The 24,029-nt window shown below is 34.7% G+C and overlaps 1 protein-coding gene across 2 annotated transcripts in view; it reads left to right on the forward strand.

Moving 5' to 3' along the window:
• The window catches only part of LOC128985784 (uncharacterized), a 130,285-nt gene extending 108,419 nt beyond the window's left edge, over nt 1-21,866 (forward strand). The window contains exons 14-17 of one of the 2 annotated variants that reach the window (XM_054405655.1): nt 6,851-7,038; nt 8,045-8,256; nt 16,996-17,175; nt 21,405-21,866. In XM_054405655.1, coding sequence (XP_054261630.1) covers nt 6,851-7,038; nt 8,045-8,256; nt 16,996-17,175; nt 21,405-21,593 — 769 coding nt within the window. In that variant the 3' untranslated portion in view covers nt 21,594-21,866. The remainder of the gene's footprint in view (nt 1-6,850; nt 7,039-8,044; nt 8,257-16,995; nt 17,176-21,404) is intronic. The other variant, XM_054405656.1, reaches the window with a different exon arrangement.
• Nucleotides 21,867-24,029: the final 2,163 nt, after the last annotated feature.

Below are 24,029 nucleotides of genomic sequence, written 5' to 3' on the forward strand. Positions count from 1 at the left end.
TGGCCATAAAAGTAAATTAGTTTATAGCAAAACATAGTTATAAAAATAATATGAACCATTTTTAATATTCATTTAAACGTCCGTTATGGTCGTGACAGGATTTTGTGTTTTTCCACTAAAGATGCTCTTTAAAAAAAAAACTACCAAAGATATTGCGTTACCATGGATATTTTATGAAACTTCAAATGTTAATGAAATAAAAAAAATAATATAATTTATAAATAAAAAACTTTTTTAAACAAAACGTTTTTAAACGCCCTAAAAAATAGAAAATAATTTATAAATATGTTGAGAGAGTATAAATACTTGTATGATTTAAAACGAAAAACGCGGGGTGCATGCAATAGATAGTTTACAATTACCTTCACCTACTGAACTAATGTATTATTATCAATTAATTGCATGCACCAAACGTTTTTCGTTTTAAATCATACAAGTAATTATACTCTCTCAACATATTTATAAATTATTTTCTATTTTTTAGGGCGTTTAAAAACGTTTTTTTTTAAGTTTTTTATTTATAAATTATTTTACACTTTTTAGTTTTAATGTGTGTGCATGTTAAATCTATTTCAAGCATCTATATCAGATTAAGACAGAGGCATGTGGGAAATCTAAGGTTTATTTGAGTTTCTTTGCATATAATTATGTATTAGATTGCATGTATGGCCTACCTTTAACTATAGTTTGTTATGGAATTTCTCTGCAATGCATTCAGTCGAAATATTTATTGTTTACTTTATAGAATACTAAATAAACAAAAATTGACATTATTTACAAACACCTTGATACCTGCAATCAGATTGTTTATCTTTATTTTGAAATGTTTGTTTGTATAAAGAATCTCTTGGGAGCATAACCTGTACCTCTTAACCTCTGCTCTTCGAACTGTCAAATTTAAGTATTTACAGCTGACTTAAATTAGTTGATATATTTCCATCCTTTCAAAATGTAAACATGAAAAATTTGGAAGCCCATGGGGCGTAGCCCAAGGGAGATATGAAAATTAAATGATATAATATTGCATTATCATGCATTTGTGAGCCATGTTTCAAATTTCAAGTCTCTAGCTTATCGGGAACATCGTTTAAAATTGATATCAAAATTTGTAGGAAAGCGAGCTAATAAAAACAAGCCCATGGGGCGTAGCCCGAAAGGAAATATGAAAGTTAAATTATATAATATTGCAATGTCATCCATTTGTGAGCTATGTTTCAAATTTCAAGTCTCTAGCTCATCGGGAAGTATCAAAATTTGCAAGAAATCGATTTAATAAAAACAAGCCGATGGGGCGTAGCCCAAGGGAAATATGAAAATTAAATTGTATAATATTGCATTGTCTTCCATTTGTGAGATATGTTTCAAGTTTCAAGTCCCTAGCTCATAGGGAAGTTAGTATAAAATCAGTTGCAAAATTTGTAGCGGACAAGAAAGCGACCTAATAAAAACGTTTTAAAAAGTTTTGAAAAAAGGGGAAAAAATTTGCAAAGTGCTTTTCCTGAAAACGTACGTTTTTAAATTTTCACTCAGTACTCATGGTGAGACCTGGACCCGGGACCGATTTTTATTTTCGTTTTGAGGTCCCTAGAGGCCAAAAACACCATCTGTTCAAATTCATATATATATATATATATACATATATATAAATTTATATCTAAATATATAAAAGGCAAGGCCCTTACTGACACACTCACTCACTCACTCACTCATCACTAATTCTCCCACTTCCCATTTACCTAGGAGGCTGAAATTTGGTACATCGATTCTTTAGGCATTAAATAGGAAAACTAAGTTGTTTTTATTCTGATCGGACTCTCGGGCTCCACCCCAGTGGCTCTGGAGTTTCCCATGTTAACCTTATGATTTTTCATATTTAAAGGGAATTAAAGAATGTTATTAGCTGTTTCAATTAAACAAGTTGGTTCTGTTCTATGATGTTCAATAGCTTTAAAGTTACAAGGATGGCCAACAGAGTGCAGCACTATTATTATTTTTTTAAATTTATAACAACAGCTAATTTGCAACCAAAAGGTGAGTGAGCGTAGCGAACGAACTTCAACCTGGAGGCGAGTTAGCGTAGCGAACGAGCTAACCTGAAGGCAAGTGAGTGCAGCGAACGAGCTCCAAGCTAAAGGTGAGTGAGCGTAGCGAACGCACTTCAACCAGGACGTGATTGAGCCATGCGAACGAGCTCATCTTGAAAATTAAGAAGTTAAACGGGGCAAAGCCCGCGGGTACAGCTAGTATATTTATATATTAAAAATCAAAAACATATTTAACAAAGTACCCTTTTAATAATTATTTTATTTTTATTAATTTTAAAATAAAATAATTACTAAAAGGGTACTTTGTTAAATATGTTTTTGATTTTTATTATATTAGTAGCCCTAAATATGCAAGAAAATAATATTTATATATATAATATGTATATATATATACCTGTCCGTTAGCGCGATAACTCGAGGAAAAATGATCCGATTTTGATGAAATTTGGTACAAACGTGTAAACCTACGTTTATTCGAACGAGTTCGCGAACCAGCATAATCGGACCATGGGAACGGGGGTTTATGGGGGGTTTTATGGGGTAAAAATGGGTTTTTCCCATTTTTGACCCAAAAAACATAAAATTTTGCAATTTCTACCCAAACTATTTTGTAGAGCTTAAAAAAACAAATAATTTAGTATCTTGAAGCGTTATAATGCACCTAATGGTTACGGAGAAAATTTCAAAAAATTGCAAATTTAAATTCCCATGTTATTCTTATGGAGAATAAGTAAACTGTTGTAGTTTGCTTGTTTATTAACATATTTTGCCCAAATTTGGAAAATGTTTTTATTTCTTACTAACTATTAACTTTTTACATAAAAAAAAAACACTTTTACCCTGTAGGAGACATTTTAGTGTAAATCCAATCAGGCAAATGGAAATTCGCTTAGTCTGCAAGTTTGCTGCGGCGGGGGTATTTACTATAGCCTACCAATGTGCCCGTAGTGTAGTTCATTGAGAAGTTTTTTCTTGAGAGAATTTGGGATGATTACTTTCCACCCTTTGAAGAGGCATCCTTCATGTAATGTAACTTAATTATCGTGAAATCCCAATGGCTCTAATGATTGACCTCCTCAAGAGCCTCCACAATTTGTTTTAGATATGCGTCCTTCTTAGTTTCTTCGGCCAGTTCTTTGCGATTGAAAGTTATTGTGTTCAATTGGTTTGTTTGAAAATGTCCAAACTGGTCAATACTTGTGAATTTTGAATCTTCCACGGGAAATCTTGAGAGGAAATCTGCATTGCCATGGTCACCAGTTCCCTTGAATTCAATTGTGTAGTTAAATCCTGATAAAAAATGGGAGTAGTTGAATAGTCGCGTAGCTGACATTGACGATAGGCTCTTGTTGGGATTGAAGATTGACACTAATGGTTTATGGTCCGTGATGAGTGTAAAATGACGTCCGTAGCAATAAGAAAAAAATTTCTTCAACCATCAGTAAATATACCTGTGGCTTCTTTATCGATTTGGCTGTAATGTTTTTCAGCATTGGTCAATGATATTGAAGCAAAAGCTATAGGTTTTTCACTTCCATCTGGGAAACGATGTGATATCACTGCTCCAAGTCCCACTGGTGAAGCGTCAGTTGCAAGGATCAATGGCAGGTCTGGTTTAAAGTGACAAAGAACTCTGTCACTTGTTATTCTTTTCTTTATGTTTTGGAAACCTTCTTCACACTTACTGTCTCATATGAATGACTACCATAAACTTGTCATTACCGGCACTCTGGTTGTGTATCTTAAAAACCTCTTGTTTATCTTCCTTATGATAGTCTATAGTATTGTCAGTTTCGGTACAATGAATTTCTGTTTGTTTTGTGCCTAAACATACGCTAGCAATATGCCCTTGTTTGTAGCATTTCTTACATATTTCTCTGATAAATTTACACTGATGTGTCCTGTGTCTAGGTGGTCCACAAGGATAGCATTTACGATAGCATTTACCTTTGAGGCGTTCAAATGGAAACTTCAACTTTTTGTTCCAAAGTAGGAGAAAAATGGGGTGGTTTTGTTTCTTTACCTGTTATCTTGTTGATTTTCTCATTTGAATGAATGTTTTCTTCTACTAGGTACCTATATGGCTTTCGTTCTTTGCCAATTCCATGATGGAGGCAAGTTTCACTACATCTTGAAACGATGCAGCAGATCTTTCTTGTAATAATTTTGTTCTTATGTCTGAATTGCTAATACCTCTTATAAACTGTTTGCGTAGTAAGTTCATGTGTTTGCAATTGATTTCCCACAATTATTACAGTTGAAGTCACAGTCTGAAGATAACTTTTGAAGCTCAACGGAATATATTTTTACGGTTTCTTCAGATTCTTGTGTTCTTGTCATAAATTTGTGTTGTAAGACCCAAGTACTAGGTTTAGGATCAACATAATCAGCCAAAAGACTTACTAATTCAGCATATGTTTTATCCAAAGGACTTTCAGGAGCGCACAAATCATGCAGCTTCTGATGTAAATGTGGCGTTAAGGCATGTAGCATTGTATACACTTGATCCTTTGGTTCCATTTCTTGGCTATGTAGATATAGAAATATCTCAAATCGACGAATGAAGTTCTTGAATGATTCATTTTCCTGATATGGTGGGAAATCATTGAAGAAGTAGTGGATCGACGTTGTAGAGGAGACAAATTTGATGTACTAGGCACAATATTTTGAATGTTCACTTGTAGTTGTGCAAGCTGTCCCATACGTTTTTGTAACTCATCCATTACCTTGTAATATTTGTCCTCCATTTCTACTCTGTAATCTATTTCTTTCTCGATTTCAACTTCTTCAGTTTTCTCTTCTATTAATTGTTGTACAGAATTAAATCTTTCCCAATACTCATTGTTGCTATCCTGGTTTTGATTACTTCTTTTGACATGTTTTGTAGGTTTGCTAGCCATCTTTCAGCCTTAGACAACTGACCCTTCACTACTACTCTAATCTTCTTTAAATCAGTCAAACTTTCAGTGTTATTTAGGTCAATCATATAAAAAAATAAATTTTAATAAATAGAATATAAAAAAATTGAAAACTGGTTTTCCTCGTCGCCAAACTGTTGCATATTAAATAAAAGATGTGTAAAATAAAATAGGTGTATTCTGAAATGAATCCTAAATAACAATGATTGTAAACAAAAACAAAGTTAACTTATTAAACATAACATATGGTATTTTTTTTAACATACAGTATGTTAGAAAATACACATCATGCGTGTTGTAGTTGCTTAAGCATATTTAATAGCTTAGAAACCTCAGAATTCATGGAAGATTATCGCTCTCATTTATGTTCGGGGGACATACGGACTAATACAAAAAGAAAAAATATTATATTAATTGAGATTATATTAAATCAATAGGTGTGGACAGCTAAAACGCATGCCTCATGGGGCGTGCATTTGTTAATGCATGTTAAATTGAATGTTAAATTTAAAGCTGAAAGGCACGTTGAAATTGAAAGCGCACAAGTGTGGATATAGCTATTGGTAATGTCTGCAGCTAAAGCATACCTCTCAAATTGTTTAATCCATGTACCCCAACGCTGTGCTACACATGCAGGATTTGTGTGTTGGTAAAAAAAATCAGGCTTATTGAGATCCATTATCCAATTATCCCTGTTGCCAGTTTAGTAAATCGAAACATAATTAATAAAACTGGATATTCATTCAACTTACAATTCAGATTAAGCTAAAAAAATAAACAGAAACATAGTATGAATAGTCATCTGACAGATGTTATAATAACACATATGACTTATTTATTTATACATAACAGGTACAAATCGAATTAAAGGGCTTTTCCCTATGTCAATTTAAATTTTTAGAAATTGAACTTGGGCCTTTTGGATTATTTGTCACTATGACATTATTTGCAAGATAACAATAATAACGTAAACAAAAGATTAACAACATTGCTAGCTAGTCAACGAATCATCTAAACTAGCACATTACAAATACAGAACAAAGGGGAAGAACAATCGGATTCGTTCCGTTGAGCATAATTTGCTTCAAAATGAATAACTAATTAGGGTCACCGGAATCATGCTAATGCACCAATGATTGTAGATGCTAGCCATTCCATTTATGCAAAGCAAATATACCATTAACTTTGGATACTGCAAGTAGACATTCCATTTACGTGAACCAGACGCACTATTGAATTTGGATACTGCAAATAGACATTTCATTTAGGTATGTGAACCAAAGATACCATTGATTTTAGATACTGTAAGGAAACATCTTATTTACGTTAACCAAATGTAGCATTGACTTTGGAAAAGTATTGGATTATATGCTAGCCTCGCTACACTAAATATTGCAAGCAGACAACTGCATCTGTGTACACCTAACACCTAGTATATTGATATATCCCACTCAAAGTGAGTGGAGGGCAATTTCCTTCACAGCCAATCTTCAACACCGGTGAGGTGTTTGGAAAAAATTAAGTTAAATCTTGCATAACTATAGATGTCACATATATGAAGTTTGAAGGATATAGTACAACAAGTAACCAACATTGAGACAGATCATTTAGTCAATAATTTATTGAGATTATATTTGAGGGGAAAGCCAAATGGCTGGTTTGGAACTTTTTTTAAATGTATAGGAGTTCAACCATACCTGAGAGAGAAAATTAGATTTCATGGGCTAATAGATATACAATAAAAGGTCACAAAACCTAACACTGATATTTCGTTCCAATCCAATAGAGAACGTCTTCAAAGAGTAGGTTAAAGTAAAATTGAACTCAGTTCCTTTTCAAAAAATTCTCAATAGTTTACCAATTAATTTGTAAATTACTTGTACATAGTAGAGGGGAGTCGCCGGCCGCAGTTTCTATGAATCAACACATGGATGTGACTGTTCCTGCAGCCTCCACCCCTCTCCTTCCCACCACCTCTGTCAACCGCAGCTGTCAAGTCACCCCCTTGCCTGAGTCTCCCCCTCCACCTTACAGCGAGAACCACATCACCACGCCAGCACACTCCTTGAGACCAGGTAACAGTCAGCAGTACATTTTAATGTCAGTTTTCGGTACCAGAGCTTTCCCTAGAAACAGAGGTAGGCCTATCAAGGACCATACCACTGGTCAGATGGATGGTAAGAAAAGTATAGTCTTTAAACAAAATTTGTGTGGCCTGAATTCCGCATCAAGTGCAACAACTGAAGTACTTAATAAGTACCTTCAAATGGTGATATATTTGATATTTTTCTATAAAACGAGTAAGGCATTAACACACTGTCATCCAGCAAACAATCTGCATCTTTGCAATTGGATGTTGTAAAATACTGAAGCGAAAGGTTAAATAGTAATAGAAGACATCCCATATATATGGATCAGCTGTCACCAATTTTTTACTAAAAAAGAATGTAGTTATGTGAGCCAGTCACAGATTGCGCTAGTGTCTAAAACTCTATTTTGTACCTTATTTTGTGTTACTGACATAGTTGCTGGGTCACAACAGTTGCTATAGCTCATAATAAGTCATTCCATCAGTTTGACTTGGTAAAAACCATCATGTAATTGGCTGAAATCATTAATTTAGATCAGCGAAATCTGTAGGCCAAATTTTATTAAAAACCTGGCTACAATTTTAACATGGGGATGGAATGTCTGAACAGTGAGTTTTGCAAAAAATCAATTTTGTGCCCACTAAACAAAGCTTACACCTACTATATTTTGAAATAAAATAACATACAGTAATACTTAAACAATTTTCTAATGAAGAAAGGGTTCTTTAATCTGGGTTTTCCTAGGCGCGAGAGCGGTTTGGGGAGAGCGGAGTCCACTCTCCTTTGGGCTTAGGTAATTTAATGGTAGGCCTATTGTTTTCCTAGAAGCGGAGCAGACCGCAGGGGTCGAGCAAAAACCGCTTCTCCGCTTTCGGTTTCCTAGTCGCTGAGGAGAGCAGAATAGTATACGTCAAAGTTACGTGGTACCAGTAATGATTTAGTCAGTAAATCAACCATGGTTTCCAATTACTGTAATTGTATCTGATTCTAGATGAAACTGTAGAAGTTTTGAACTGGGAAGAGCAAACTCTAAGAGCATTCTCCAACACTGGACACAGCAATGTTACGCCTTCCACGATACTGACCATTGAAGCTGAGCCCTCTCAGGCTCATGTGGATGAACACAGTCTTATAAGTATTGACTGTAACTTATATGAAAGTAACAACTATGACAACTCCATCCCTCCAACAATCAACAACTCAGTAAGTAGACAAGAAATTTAAAGCAGTGTTTTTGGAGCATTTTAAAAAGCCGTTGTTGCGTACTATAGGTGGGCTGCATAGAAAACAACCTTTTTAGCGCATGTAGGTGAGGTAAGGACGAGGAAGGGTATATGTTACACTTTATCAGTTACACTTGTCCGATTCAGTCCGGTCCGCCCCGAATTTGTGAGGGGTGGCGGGTTGCTACATTTGTACGATTCGTTTCGGTCCGGCCGGGAGAGTTGGCTACACTTGTACGATATTCTATATTGTGCGAGCTCTAGTTCCGACGAAGAAATCCTCCTCGTATGCCTACACGAAGAGATGTACATGTAATGTAAAGCATAAGATGATGATTACACTAAAAGTAGTTTTTTTAATCTCCCATCCATAGTGAAAGTCAAAAACATCTACCTTAAAAACAAAGTTTATACAAGCAGTTTCAACACAACCAGTATGGTTGTCGTTACTTTACAACTGCTATGGTGGAGTTAAACTGACCCAGTGATCTTTCTTATGTTTTTAATTTATTTAATGCTTAGGCCTATATCCTTAAAATAACTTTTTTTCATATAATATATCACTTTCCCAACTACCTTGGAAATGATTTCATAACAATGAATATGTTCATATTTTAAAATACATAATACAATCTATTTTGGTCAAGGCCGTTTTTCTCCAAAATTGCCTTTCCTTTGACATATATATTTAGCTGTGTAATTTTATTTAAAAAAAAATACATGGTTAGCACGTTTTGCAGTTTGCAGTAGTTTTCATTTTACCTACTTTGCTCACGGAACCCCCTATCCTCATCCGAATTTCGGAAGTAGGTAGCTACACTTGTCCGATCCGCCCCGAATGCTTCCGCCAAAATGCGGAAGAATGCTCCCTGGAGGATTGTTCCCAACCGAATCGGTTCTGAGTGGAGCGGACAAGTGTAGCCGCCTCCATTTAAAAACATGGGAAACATTGTTCCGCATTTTTGAGGACTGGACCGAACCGGACCGAATCGGGCGAGTGTAGTCACTGCTTAAGAGGTTCCAAGTCTAAACATTGGCTTCCCAAAGGATTATTTTTAGTTTTTCAATAATAACCATGTTTTAAAACGTAATACAGAAATTTCTCAATTACCTGTTGTTGATTCCACTAATTTTACTAATAAAAGTTCACCACTTGGACGAATCATTGACATATTCCCGCGCTTGCACTTTATCTCCAACTTTGAAATTCCTTTTTATACCGACTTGGACTCCCTTCTTCTGATATTTGTTCGGTTCTAATGTTGGAACAATTATTGCAAGGTTTGTTCGTACACTCCTTCCAAACATTAGGTGGTATGCTGATGTACCAGTTGAATTCGGAGATTGCCTGAGTTGCATTAAGAGTCTTTGTATTTTATTTTGCAGTGTCCTTTTCTCCCTCCATGGATTTTGACGCCTTCTTGACAGTCTGTACGTATCTTTCAGCCTGGCCGTTTGAGTTTGGATGGTATGGTGCCGTTGTTCTGTGAATAATCCCACATTCATTCATGAAGATTTTGAACTCTTGAGAAACAAACTGTCTTCCATTATCTGAAACTAGATGTGAGGAAACCCAAAAGTTGAGAAGATTTTCCGTAATTCTAGGACTGTCCATGTACTTGTAGTTGTTTTTGTCTCTATCACCTCCACCCACTTACTAAAGGCATACACTAATATCAGGTACTGTTGGCCATCTGTTGGTCCTAAGAAACCAATGTGCACCCTCTCCCATGGATTAGAAGGCTGTTCCCATGGATAGATAGTTTTTCTCGGGTTGTTGCATTTTTCAATGCATTGTCGAAATTCAGCTACCATCCAATAGCTTTAATTATTATTATTGCAATAATAATTGACAAGCAATATCCTTGTCTATACATTTCCACCAGCAAAAACTGTGAGCTAAAGCCTTCATTTTTATTCCTCCTAAATGAGCTACGTGTAGTTCTGGAAGCACACGAGGTCTGAGAGATTGAGGTATCATGACTCTCCAGCCCTTCAGTACACAATCATCTTGAATGGACAGCTCGTTATCGTGAAATCCGTATTGTTCAACAGATTGTCCCGATTTTAAGGCCTGTATGACTGGACCCAAAACAGCATCGTTAAGAGTTTCCTTAGCCACCACGGTACTGTTGATATTGAGTGTTTCCAGTTGATTTATGTGGTACTTCGAGAGATCATCTACAGAATGTTCTTGAACAACTTTGATAGGGAAATGTGAAAGATAATCTGCATTGCAATGATGAGCGGTTTGCCTGTACTCAATGTCCTATGTCATGTCATAGTCAAACCCGGAGAGAAAGTGAGCATAGTTGAATATCCATGAATTCAATGAATGTATGTCAGCTGCATCAAGTTGAATCTCCCTCATCCATTCTCTTCCGAATATAGAGTCTACACACTTGTTACAGGCCGGACCATAGTTCTAGGCGTCTCGCTGACGCATGCGTAATAACGAATTTGCATTTAATCATATGTTAGCCCAAGTTTTGACAGATGGGGAATTAACACAGCAAATTAATGCGCATGCGTCCGCCAGACGCCTAGAACTTTGGTCCGGCCTGTAACAATGTACAGTTTTCCAACAAAACTTTGATCTTTATACTGAACATTTACAAAAACAACTCCTCTTGGATTGATTATTTCCCCAGTGTATGTCTTGAGTTGAACATTTGTCTTGAAAATCCTTTTTGGAGAGTTTAAAAGCCTAAATGTATCATATGATACAATGTTAAGAGCTGCTACTGTATCTAATTCCATTGTCATGAGTCGTCCTTCCACTTTTACCTCGAGCATAAACTTGTCATTTGATTTTGAATTAAGTTGATAAATTTCATGAGTGTCATCGCTTGCATTTTCTGCGGTTTCATCAGATTGTTTTACTTCTTTGTTTGGTTTTCTTAGACATACTCTTACTAAGTGACCAAAAAGTTTACAAGAGTTGCATTCTGCATTTTTGAACTTACATTGATGTGCTCTATGTGAATCATCACCACATCTATAGCATTTGTTCCTCAGTTTCTCCAAACGAGATTGATACTCAGACAGTTGTTTACTTGACTTACTATCTGGTTGTTTGTTCTTGCTCGATACTTGGTGTACTTCCTCTTGATTTTCATTCGTCTTTAGTATTCTGCTCTCACTTTTAGCTAGTTCCAATGTAGCAGCCTTTTCGACTACTTCTTTAAACGGTTGTAATAGTTTATCTTGAAGAAGTTGAAGACGTATATCAGAGTCTTTTAGTCCCCTGACAAACTGCATTCGAAGTAGAATTTCAGACACGGATTCATTACAACTTGTACAAGTAAACTGACATTCTACACTGAGCTTTCTAAGAGCATTAGCATAAGCTTGTACAGATTCATTACATAATTGGATACGTGTCATAACTTTGTGCTGACGAGCCCAAATACTGGGTCTTGGTTCTAGTTGAGCTATTAACATGTGAATCAATTCCTCATATGGCTTGTTATGTGGGTCATCTGGTATGCAAAGATCATATAGCTGTTGATGTATTTGTGGGGTGATTGCCTGTACAAATAAATCCACTTTGACTTTTGGACTTCAGTTTCCCCGTAATTTTGTGTAGTTTTTAAAGCGTCGAGTGAAGTTTTGAAAACTTTCCTCTGGTGTATACGGCTGGAAAGGAATATTAGATACATTTTGAGATGTTGCAGATTAGACATTGCTGCATGTGTAATGTACTTTTTCTTTTCTGCTTCAAGGAATATTCGTATCTCTCTATATATTTCTTCTAACTGCCATCGAATTTCTAATTCACATTCTACTGAATCTGTGAGAAGTTCAATATTTGACTGCATAACTTCAATTTCAGTCCATATTGCTAAAAGTTTATCTGAGTAGTAAGTGCATGTATCTTGAGAATGTTCACATATAGGTAAATCACCCTTGAGTTTGTTTAAGCGTAGTTCTAGTAGTTTCCTTTCCTTTGGACATAGGTCAAATTCTTTTCTACTTACCATTTTACTCGTCGCCATTGTTGATTCCACTAATTTTACTAATAAAAGTTCACATTTTGTATAAGAAAATAGAAAGTTAGTATTTATTAAATCACAATCTGTAAGTAAACAAACAATTCAACAAGTAAACAAAATAATAATTTGAACCATGTTATAAATAAAATGTAAATAACACATATGTAACACCTGTAAAATAATATCAGTAAGTAATGTAATTTTCGTGTTCTACATTAAATTTTGAATAAGAATTATAGAAAACTATGGAGGATCAATAGTAAAAACTCCATTGTAAATGGATTCAAAGATAAAAATTAAGGTGTTTGATAAACATTTAAAAAACTTTGGTCAAAAATCCGACGGAAGTCTTCATCATTATACAAATACAGGTCAACACATATAGTTTATTAGTTAAAAACACAAATTACGAAACATTTAGGACGATAGGCCGGCCATATTTGATATTTAACACGGGATAAACCGACGCAGGTTACATGGCGGACACGACAGAACTCAATGTTTTTAGCGAATTTCCCTATAGGGAAGTAGCTATTAACGTAGGTCTCATGGTAAGACCTAGGCCCGGGACCGATTTACTTTTTCATTTTGATGTCCCCAGAGGCCAAAAACACCATTCGTTCAAATTTATATATATATATATATTTGTGTCCATCCGCACAATAACTTGAGTGATTTTTGTCCGATTTTGATAAAATTTGGTTTGAAGGTGTAAGGCAGGATAAACTTGAATGAGTTCGCGAACCAGCATGATCGGACTATGGGAATGGGGGCTTATGGGGGGTTTTATGGGGTAAAAAGAGGTTTTTCCCATTTTTGACCCTAAAAACACAAAATTTCACAATTTCTTTCTAAACCATTTTGTAGAGCTTAAAAAAACAATTAATTTAGTATATTGAAGCGTTATTATGCGCCTAATTGCTACGGATAAAATTCAAAAAAATTTTCATTTTAAAATTTCCATGTTATTCTTATGGAGAATAAGTCAACTGTTGTAGTTTGCTTGTTTATGAACATATTTTGATAAAATTTGGAAAATAAATTAATTTCTTACTAAACTACAGTACCTTTTAACATTTTACATTTTAAAAAACTTTTTTACCCTGCCTGTTGCAGCAAACCTAAGTACTCGTTAAACTAATTCTGTTTAAATAGGGAACAAATGTGATATTTTTAAGGAGACATTTTAGTGTAAATCCAATCAGGCAAATGGAAATTTGCTAAGTCTGCAGGTTTGCTGCGGCGGGGGTATTTAAATAATAAACTATATGTGTTGACCTGTATTTATATAGTGATGAAGACTTCCATCGGATTTTTGACCATCTTCTACACGATGTTTTAAAGGATTTGATAGTGGGTCTTTGTACCCGAAACTAGTCATCCATAGACTAAAACAAGACTGATGACGGACCAAGGTACGTAACCTATTATATATTCGAATATCAGTCTTGGTGGCAAAAATGTTTAAATAAGAAGGTGGGCAAATGTGATAAAAACTGTGCCATTTATAAGATTTTCAACCATATGCTACACTATTGAGCTTTAATTAGGTCTGCTTATGTACGCTTTAGTGGTTTGAAGACTACAAAACATGATGTCTTTAACGTTTAAAACATAGAAGGTCATGATTAAAGCAAAACTTGTATTTTTGTTTCATTATGAATTAAAAAGTGTAAAAAAGTTCCCTGTTTTCTAATATTAAGAAAATCTATATCGTAGCTAGGAACACGGTTGACGGCGGCAAATATTTGAACGCCTTCAATCTGAGGGACTACTGGTGGATCAAACGAACTCACAACTCACATTACAGTATTGGATCAAACGACCCGGTCGAATGATCCAAACATTTCATAGTATCATTAACTATGAATCCTTAAGGATTCATAGTCAATGATAGTATTTTAAGTGTTCATAGTTTACAAAGTACAGTCTATTTTATAAGTTTACTCTACAATGCAAAATTGTACTTCTGGTTATTAGTGACTGTACTTTTGGATCAAACGGTTTTGGATCAAACGAACGGCTTTATAGCTGGTGGATGAAACGAGTTTGGATCAAACGATCGGTAATATAAACGGTGGATCAAACAATTTTGGATCATTTAAAGATGGTCCTACTGGTGTGAAGCAAGAAAAAAACTGTGCAGCAAAAGTAAAAAGGGTGCGGAAAAAGTAAGTAGATGTAGCAATAATTAGCAACTTTCTGTGCTATAATCAGTGCAAGAAAGAGCACTTTGTCAGGTGACTATAGGAAAAAATAATTGTGTTTTTCCTGATGTTTACATGGAGACTAATCAATATTTACTTTTGATAACCTCGCCCCAAAATTTTGGTCGCCTAAGCCAAGGGGCGTAGCCCGAGAGGAACTCAGGGATGTGAATATGCCTAAGAAATTCCTAGATATGTGGAACATCTTTGTGCTTAATTTTGGCTGTATCGGTTTTGTATTTTAGTCATGACAGCCAGCACCCAGATGACAGACAGACAGACACCACAATTGTACATTAGTATAGATAGATGTATGTGTAATCATATTTAAAGGGAATTAAAGAATTTAGTCAGCTGTTTCAACTAAGAAAGTTGGTCCAATGATATGCAAAAGCATTAAAAAGTTATAAGATTTACCAACATGGTGCAGGACTATTTTTTTTTTTTTTGCATTTATGAAAACAGCTAATTATGTTTGAACTAAGCAGCAACAAAAAACTGTGATACGCAATGAAAACAGTCAAAGCAGGATTGTTTACAGTTATGTTTTTTTTATTGCATGATTAATTTGTGATATTTTGCGAATTTTTAATAATTTATTTTTATCTATTGTTTTTCACGGTGCACGTAATTTTGGTGTCCTAACATCATTAAACGAATCGTCCACACCTATCCTTTATATCAATTTCACTGTGTCAAATTGCTAAATAAATTAGTGTAAACAAAGAAAAGTAAAAACAATAACAATAAAAACAATAAAAAAATTAATTAAAATTTAAAGACGTAAACAGATCACATAACCATACACTGACAGTGTCAGTACGACCACGTGGTGTCAGTGAAAAGAGGAGCGCAAGGTTCGTATATAGGAAAGGAGGTGTTGCCGATCGATAGCGCGGGGGGAGAGGCCAGCGCGTGCGAGTGCGGGCGTCTATAAAGCCGTTCTAGTGTGCGCGCCGGTGTTTCCGACCGTTTTACATCGCTTCAAAAGTACATACACCATGGCCTTATAATAAACGGATACATACAAATAATATGCTGAACGGTTAAAACATAAAAGCCCCTACATTTTAAGGTATTTTTCAAAATGATAAGTTAGGGATTTCCATGTAAAAATATCTTTCAATTGTGGGTAAAAAAAATGTTGTATTTAATTTTTGAAAATTATGTCAAGTTTTTTGTTGTACAGTATAAAATATATTTTTTAATAATTTTTGCATTTTCCGTTTTTGAGATTTGTGTGTACCTTTATGGCTAAAAATCCGACATTTGACCTTCAATTTTTCTAAAGGTCTAACTAAAAATATAACATCAAAATAAAAAAATAAATAAAATGCTCACATTATTAGAAGCACAGCCTTAAGTGGGGATTGGTAAATAAAAAAACTATAACATTTAAAGCACAATTTATTGGAGCACATCTTACCAGTTTAATGTTAAAGAAGCAGATTTTTTACCAAACTTCACAAAGTGGTTGGGTTTTCAGGATGGGTGAAATGTTTTTTTTTTTTATCACAATTGTAACCAAATTAAGACTAGATTAGCCAGGATCATTTATAAAAATGCCTAAAAGATCATTTGACAGTTTAAGAATCATCTTCACCTTTGCTTTGTGATCTAAGAGGGGTGAGAATGGGGTGTGCAAAGGATAGTGCAAGGTCAAAATCTGTGTCTTTTTAAAAACATTGTTGACACATATCCATACACACACACACGCTCAAAAGTCTAAATAAAGTCTAATTCTCTTTGAATATTACTGGCAACCTCTGTACGTATTATCTTTTAAAATGATCCGTCAATTCAGTAGCCGGGTTTCTGAGCAAACAGCTTGCATTCACCTTTCAAATGCAGTGGAGGTTATTAAGAGTCTTCTTCACCTCTGCGAAAACAATAAAAACATGCCTTGAACGTCCCTCGCTCCGGGTGGAATGTGTGAAGATATAATGTTAAAACTTTTTTTCCATTACATATTAATGTTGGTTCTAGGGCCCTCATATATATCCAAGAAAATCAATGATATAAGTACAAAAAAATCTTAAAGTAACGTAAATTGAGTCACTTGTAGAAACTGATAAAACAAATTATTTTTTTTATTTTCAACCTTTTGAAGTATAAGAGTTCTAATACAACTATTCAACTACATTGATACCAAATTTCAAGAAAAGCTGTTGAAAACGGCCTCCAAAATGGGGGACGAAATTTACATATTTTGTCGGAGGCTACTTCGCTACTAGCCTTTTACAAAACTTGGCTCAGGCGGCAGATGAATCACCGACGTGTCGATTTAGTAGTCGTGTGCTTAAAATGTTTTCAGAATGGCGCGCATAATGACCCAGCGCTACCCGCCCGTCCACAACACATTCCCCCAAGGTCATATCCCCAAAATGGAGGGTGTTGAAGACTCTTAAAGGGATTATTTAATCAACAAAACTTGTTAACTTGTAATTGCATTTATTTTTTATAAAATGAGTAATTTTCTAATAGCCTATTTTTTATTACTTGTGTTGTGATTGACAGAATGTTGCTGTAAGCACAATTGATGAGTCGTTGATTTTCAAGCGCCGTCTGCATCGTACACCTCGCAAAAGAAAAGGATTCTCTTTGGACATAGACACTCTGACGAGACTATACCCTGAGACGGAATGTTCCTGTGAAGGAGCCTGTAACTGTCATCGACCAGTCTCAGCGGACCCTCAGGTCTGGAGGCAAACTTAACTAGGCACTGTTACCTTTGAAAATATTATTTTAGCCACCCAAGTAGCACACATCGTTGGCCCAACGTTGGGAAATGGTCGGCACGGTTGGAAAATGGTTGGCAGAAATTTTAACGATTTGCCAACGTTGGCCCAACGGAAACTGGTATTCGTTGGCCCTACAAAGGAAAGAATCGTTAGGCCTTCGTTGGGCATTCGTTGGGTTTAAGTACAGTATAAAACATTCTAAAACAAATTTTAACAAATTGATTTATTTAAAAGTAAATAAATTTTATGGCAGCAGAATATAAGACAAATATTGTAAAAATTTGGATCAATAATGAATGTAGTCAGATGATGTTGTGATACTAGATACAGTATAATAATAATTATAATTAATTTTTTTTAAATATTCTTTAAGCAAGTTTTTAATGTTATAGAGAAAAGATTAATTAATTATATAACAATCAATTACAGTATAACAGTAGCCTGCTAATCTAATGTTAATTATATAATCTATATTCAAATACCAGTATCCTCTCCAACTACCAGAAAAATAATTCAACTACTTGAGGCCTAAACAGATTAACAGAATCATATTATACTCTAGCATCAACAATATTTAAAGTATTAATTGTGACCATTGCACCTGTCGGCTACTCTTTGACCACTTGAAAACGCCCTTATTCAACAAGCACAGTTAGCTCAGAGGCAAGGCATGAGGCTCACATGTCGGAGGTACCGGTTTCGAGACCCGTCCCGGCCAAAAAAAATTTATTTCGTTTTATTTTGAAAATAAGTTTTTATTAACTATTTAATCAATTTACTCAACTCATAATTATGCTTTGCATACAAAATTGTTATTATTTTGTGTTTTTTATGTTTATGCCCAATGGGATGGTTGGCCCTTCCGCAAAAATTGGTTGGTTGGCCAACCGTAAGACTGAGTGCCAAAACATACCGTTGGCCAACGATCGACAGAAACGTTGGGCCAACGATTTGCCAACGATTTTTGCTACTTGGGCAATAGCATGACAGAAAACTTACCATCATATTCTTCTGAAAAGTGGTTGTGATTTAGTATTTTAAAATATTAACCAGTTTAATAAGTCCTCATGAATAAGGTACAACCAAAATGCCATTTATATGGTGTTTTCACCACACTATGATGTTACATATGTGTTTTACATACGTTAATTAGAGGCTGAAAGTTACGTTTTGCTGGCCATGCCGGCTGTCCTCGTCATTTGGGGACCGAGCAGGTTTTTGCCTCAAAGTCAGCTGCCCGCTTGCATATTAAATAAATACACGAACAGTATCCATAGCATTGCAATAATAGAATTGTTTCATTTTGGTATTTACTCAGGGGAGGTATAGATGATCTTACGATGACATCTGTGGGCTTCTCATTAGCTGAGGGAACACCATTACCGTAACAATACGGTTTGCAACCATCGGCCTCGGTGGTCTAGTGGTTAGCGTGCCGGGCTGATGTGCTGAGAGTCCCGGGTTCGAATCCCGCTAGTGGTACTAACTTTTTGACTAAGATTTTTTCATTATCAGCAAGTTTGGTTGGTTTGGTTCGGTTATGAAAGTTTAATTTTATCATTAAGTCATTATAAAATTTTAATTGACCAATAATTTCTAGTTTTATTTAATGAACAGAATTATTTTTTCTATTAATAAACTTTTTCATATTATATTATTGTCAACAAGTTTGGTTAGTTCGGTTAGGTTATGATAGTAATTTTTTAATAAAAAAATTATAAAATTGAATTTTAGGCATTTATAATTTTAAACCTTCATTCCCAAAATGCTCTCTACTACAGCGCTGTTCACGGAGGAATTTTGAACTAAATGCCTCAATCGTACCTCCCCTAAGTCAGATCCTTTTATTTTCACCGTTGCCTAGCAACTGTTTATTATTATTTTTGCTGATTCCTGAAATTACTTTTTCACATAACCTTAAAGTTTGACTATCAGTGTGCATTAATTATTATTGTGAACAGTGTTGCCACTTTTGGGGATTTTTCGAAGCCATGGGGATTTTTTTGGTGGATTGTGTCTGATGGAGGATTTTTGGAGGATTATTGGGATGTTATCGAATTTATTGGAGAATTGTGATTTTGAGTCAGGAATAAGGTTAATATAGCTAAAAAGGATTTCAGACAAATAAAACCGTGGAATAACAGAATAGATTATGCAAACAGTTTGTTATCAATTGTTCAGACATTTAGTGGGAATATAAAACATGACTCATTTTGTAAGACTATTATAAATGTATGATATAAAACTAAGAATGAGGAGTAGATGAAAGTCAGTGATTAATAGAACAACCTTTAAGTGAGGGGAAATCATTTAAGAAGTAAATCTGAAAATCAGTCCCAATCCTTTGTACCTACTTTTATATAGTACTGTAGTACTTACTACATTTCATATGGAGTGAATAAATGTATGTACGTTAAAATAATAATTATAATCATTGGTACCATGTTACCGCCGGTAGTTAAAAGGGGATTTTTGTAGAGTTTGACGGTTTGGATGGAGGAGGAGTTGGGGATTTTCTATAGATTTTTATGGCTTGGCGGATAGTTGGAGGATTTTTGCTTTAGCTGGGGGTCCTGGGGATAAAGTGGGGATTTTTCCTCGTCAGCACATTTAATATGGAGTGAATAAATAATGTATGTATGTCATAGTGTAATATATTCACGGAGAGTGAATTTTTACCCACACACTATGGCATATAGATATAAGGTATAAATTTGGGATATTTAGTAGTTAAATGGGATTTTTGTAGGATTATTAGGATGGATGGAGGAAAATTGGGGACTTTCTATAGATTTTTATGACTTGGCGGATTATTGGAGGATTTTTGCTTTAGCTGGGGATAAAATGGGGATTTTTTCTTAGTCAGATGGGGAATTTTCACAGGTCCAGGGTGGCAACATTGATTGTGAATAGTAGTAGTGTGGTGAAAATTGAAAAACAGCGTTCCTACAATGGACAAAAAAATGGTTTTCGGCCCTAGGTACAATTTATATATCATACGGTACTGTAATGAGTTTTACTTGAATTGAGTTTACCTACAGAGTACAGTAGACCCTCTCTTAACCGACCTCGCATTAACCAATAATCAGATTATCGGCCCTGCTCACTCATAAAAAATTAAAGTTTGTTTTAACCGACCCTGTTTTGAGGGAAGTTCGGTTTAACCTCCGCTTTTTGGGAATCTCGACATTTCTGCTCTTACGCTCGGCTCAGGTTATAAATAAACATCCTGTCTCGTAACCAAATAGTTGCTTGTATCTTTAATTCCGACAATAAGTTCTGTACTGTATTACAATGGATTTGGAAAGTACCAACTAAAGATATTAAAATAAAAATGTTATTGTCTCATGCCTACGACTATACAGTAATTTATTCCACTGAAAGTATTTGACTTTAATATGTTGTTTGAACCCAGTTCAACCTACAAACTACAAGACCTTCAAGCAAAATAGGTAAATAAATTACCTATTGTATTGTATTTGGCTTTACTGTGTTTGGGTTTATTTATGATTTTTATATTGTCAATACTTAAGAAAAAAAGGAGATTAGTGTAGTTTATGTGGTAAATAATGCATGCACGGCTTCAGAACAGTGATTATATAATTCCAAATTAATAGCACTTCATTTTTAAAAGTTCTTAGTGATTGCCCGTTTTAACCGACCTTGGTCCGGTCCCATTATGGTCGGCTTAAAGGGGGTCTATTGTACTATTATAATGGGTAGTAATAGTGGGTATAGTGGGTGGTATATGTGGGAATAACTAAGGGGTTTTTAGTGTGAAAATCATAAAAATTGCAATACATTTTTATTTACAGCATGTGGACTTCAAACCACTTGGTTCAAAGTTAAAAGTACTATACCAAATTTTAATCAAAATCATACAAGCTGTTTTTTTACCACTATCTGTTATTTTATGGGTAAATCATTATTAAAAATAAAAATTTCAAAGGAATTAAATAGTAGCCCTATATCCAAGGAGATATACTATGGATAAGTATTAGTACTCATACAGAATTTCATTAAAATTGGACGTTAGGTATGCCGAACAGCTCTCAAAACAAAATGTAATGTTTTACAAGCGAGGGTGGATAATCTGATTATCGGTTAATGCGAGGTCGGTTAAGAAGGAGTCTACTGTACAATTTATTGACGGATACTGATTAACATTGTGTTTGTATGTATCAGGTTCGAACACGCTCCACTTGGTCACCGGCGAGTTACACTCTCCACGCTCTTGACATTTACTTTGACAAACTGGAGCGAGGTTCAAGGGCGAGAATGCAAGATGAACAATCACCTCTCAAACTGAGCAAGAATACTGGTCTTGCTCTCAGTATCTCCATGTCTGTTGATAATTTGAGAGAGATTGTTTAAGTAACTTGAGAAAAATCTCTCTGATCATGTATCTTGTTCATGTGTTATCATTACATTATGAATGCTTGTTTTTACCAACCTTGGAGAACTAATCATATTGAACAATTCTGAAAACTAACTGATTAAAAGTACCTGCTAGCAAATATTCATTATAAATAATGTAGACAGGAGAAAGGGAAGGCAAACCATTATTAACATTTGCTATGTTATTTGAATGCTCAATTTGTTGTAAAATCTGAATGTGACAGAATAAAATCGTCGTGTTATGGTATGTGATATTTTAAAATTATATGTTTCTTTATTTATTAGTTTTTGGATGCAATTCTATGTTAATTGTGTTATTAAGAAGTACTACCTTTGTAACAAATGTGTTTATAACTATTCAAATAACTACATAGAAACTAAAATAGAAGCTACATAGAAACGACACTCATATCTATACTTATTTAATACGCAAGCAATTGTAGAAAAAGAAGGATAGCAGCTTGCTTACCTTGAAAGTGTGGGTAGGCCATAGAACAAGAAGAAAAAACACTGTGCACACAATGTTTTGTCCCCTAAGGGACTTTGCCAAGTGTAGAGAAAAGAGTTTATAAATTACAAAATGGCTGCTGTCATGGCTGTTGTCAACTAACTTGACAAAGTCCCTTAGGGGACGAAATATTGTGTGCACAGTGTTTTTTCTACTTGTTCTATGGCCTACCCACACTTTCAAGGTAAGCTAGCTGCTATCCTCCTTTTTCTACAATTTAAAGTCCTGGCCTAGAGCCTTTTCCTTAAACAAAACTAATATGCAAGCTAGTTTTTTGTGACAATTACTCCTCCGAAACCACAAAGCCGATTGACATGTTTTTGGTGTCATTGGAAAGAGCATAACGTGATGTTGTGCAGGAAACTTTCTTTTTAGGGAATCAATTAGAGAGTGAGGCCCTGGGGTCCTTTAAAGTTTTGTATTTCTCCATAAGATTAACATGGGAAACAAACATTGTTATGAAACTCCAGCTGTTGTTAGAAATTAAAAGTGAGAAGAAGAATATAAATTGTAAACAGTCAATAAGTTTGCTAATTTAACAGTTTGCTACAAACAATTACTGACTTGGTTGAAATGAAATATTTACTATTTGAATTTGGGTTGGTGTAAATATATTTGAAAAAATTGAGAGAGCCTGGATAAGTTGATAGCTTAAACTTGTACTAAAAAGAAAACTGAATTAACACTGTGCTGCATTTCTTAGTAATTATTGAAAGAGCTGATTTCCAAACTATGGAAACATAGGAAAGCTATAGAACACCACCAAGGAGAAGAAATAGAAATAATTTTTTTTTTTTTAGAATTTATAATCGTTATAATGGACAGCCTAATGCGGCTATGAGTAAGGCTATTTTAGAAAACACTAAAAAACAAGATCAGCTTTTGAAAAACAATAAGATATTTACAAGAAATGTTGCTGGTTATATCGATCTGTTATGTACATCTTGAGCATTTCCATAATCTTTTGAGTCAAATCTTTTAAAGTCATCAGAAGTTATGACTGTTATACGTTTTAAAATAATGCCTTAAATACTTAGCAATTGCAAAAAAGTAAAAGGTGTATTATTCATAATTCAATGATAAATTGAGTAACCTTAAGAGTCTTCTTCACCCCTGCGAAAAACATTGAAAACATGCCTCGGGCGTCCCTCGCTCCTGATGGTATGTGGAACATTACGTAAAGATATATTGCTAAAACTTTTTTTCCTTACAGATTAATGTTGGTTCTCATACACGATATATAAAAAAATCAATAGTATAAGTACAAAAAAATCTTAAAAGTAACGTAAATTCAGTTAATTTTAAAGTTCAATAAAACTATTTTTTGTTTAATTTTCAATTTTTTGAGGTATAAGGGCCGTAGTATAACTATTCAACTACATTGTTACAAAGTTTCAACAAAATCTGCTGGAAAACAGCGTCCAAAACGGGGGACGAAATTAACATGTTTTGTCCCAAACGCCGGTCTGCCGAAGGGAGGCTACTGCACTACTAGCCTTTTACAAAACTTGGCTCAGACGGCAGATGAGTCACTGAAGCGTCGCAACCTGTCACTGTCCACAGGACTCTGATCTAACTAACTGCTACACATTACATTTTATGCAACTTGGTACAACAATTAAATGGGCAAACTCTGTAGAGGCAAGGCATTTTTGGCGATTTTGCAGACATATTTTCGAAAATTCATAAGAACTAAACCAACAGAGCAAAACAATTGAACCGTATACTTGAACTGTTCGTAATAACATAAAGAATTTAAAATTTGCAACCGAATAAATATTCAGAACAGTTTTGTACTGACATTTGAAAGAAAATTTTTTTTTTATTTTGATTTAAGTTAAGCTTTTGCATGATCCAAAAAATTCCCTATGTGAAATTGAAGATATACAAAATGTTTGGAACGA

This window comes from Macrosteles quadrilineatus, unplaced genomic scaffold (assembly GCF_028750875.1).
Source record: "Macrosteles quadrilineatus isolate MER2022 unplaced genomic scaffold, UCM_ALF_1.0 Scaffold_2__2_contigs__length_208266976, whole genome shotgun sequence".
In the NCBI taxonomy this organism is placed as follows: Eukaryota; Metazoa; Arthropoda; class Insecta; order Hemiptera; family Cicadellidae; genus Macrosteles; species Macrosteles quadrilineatus.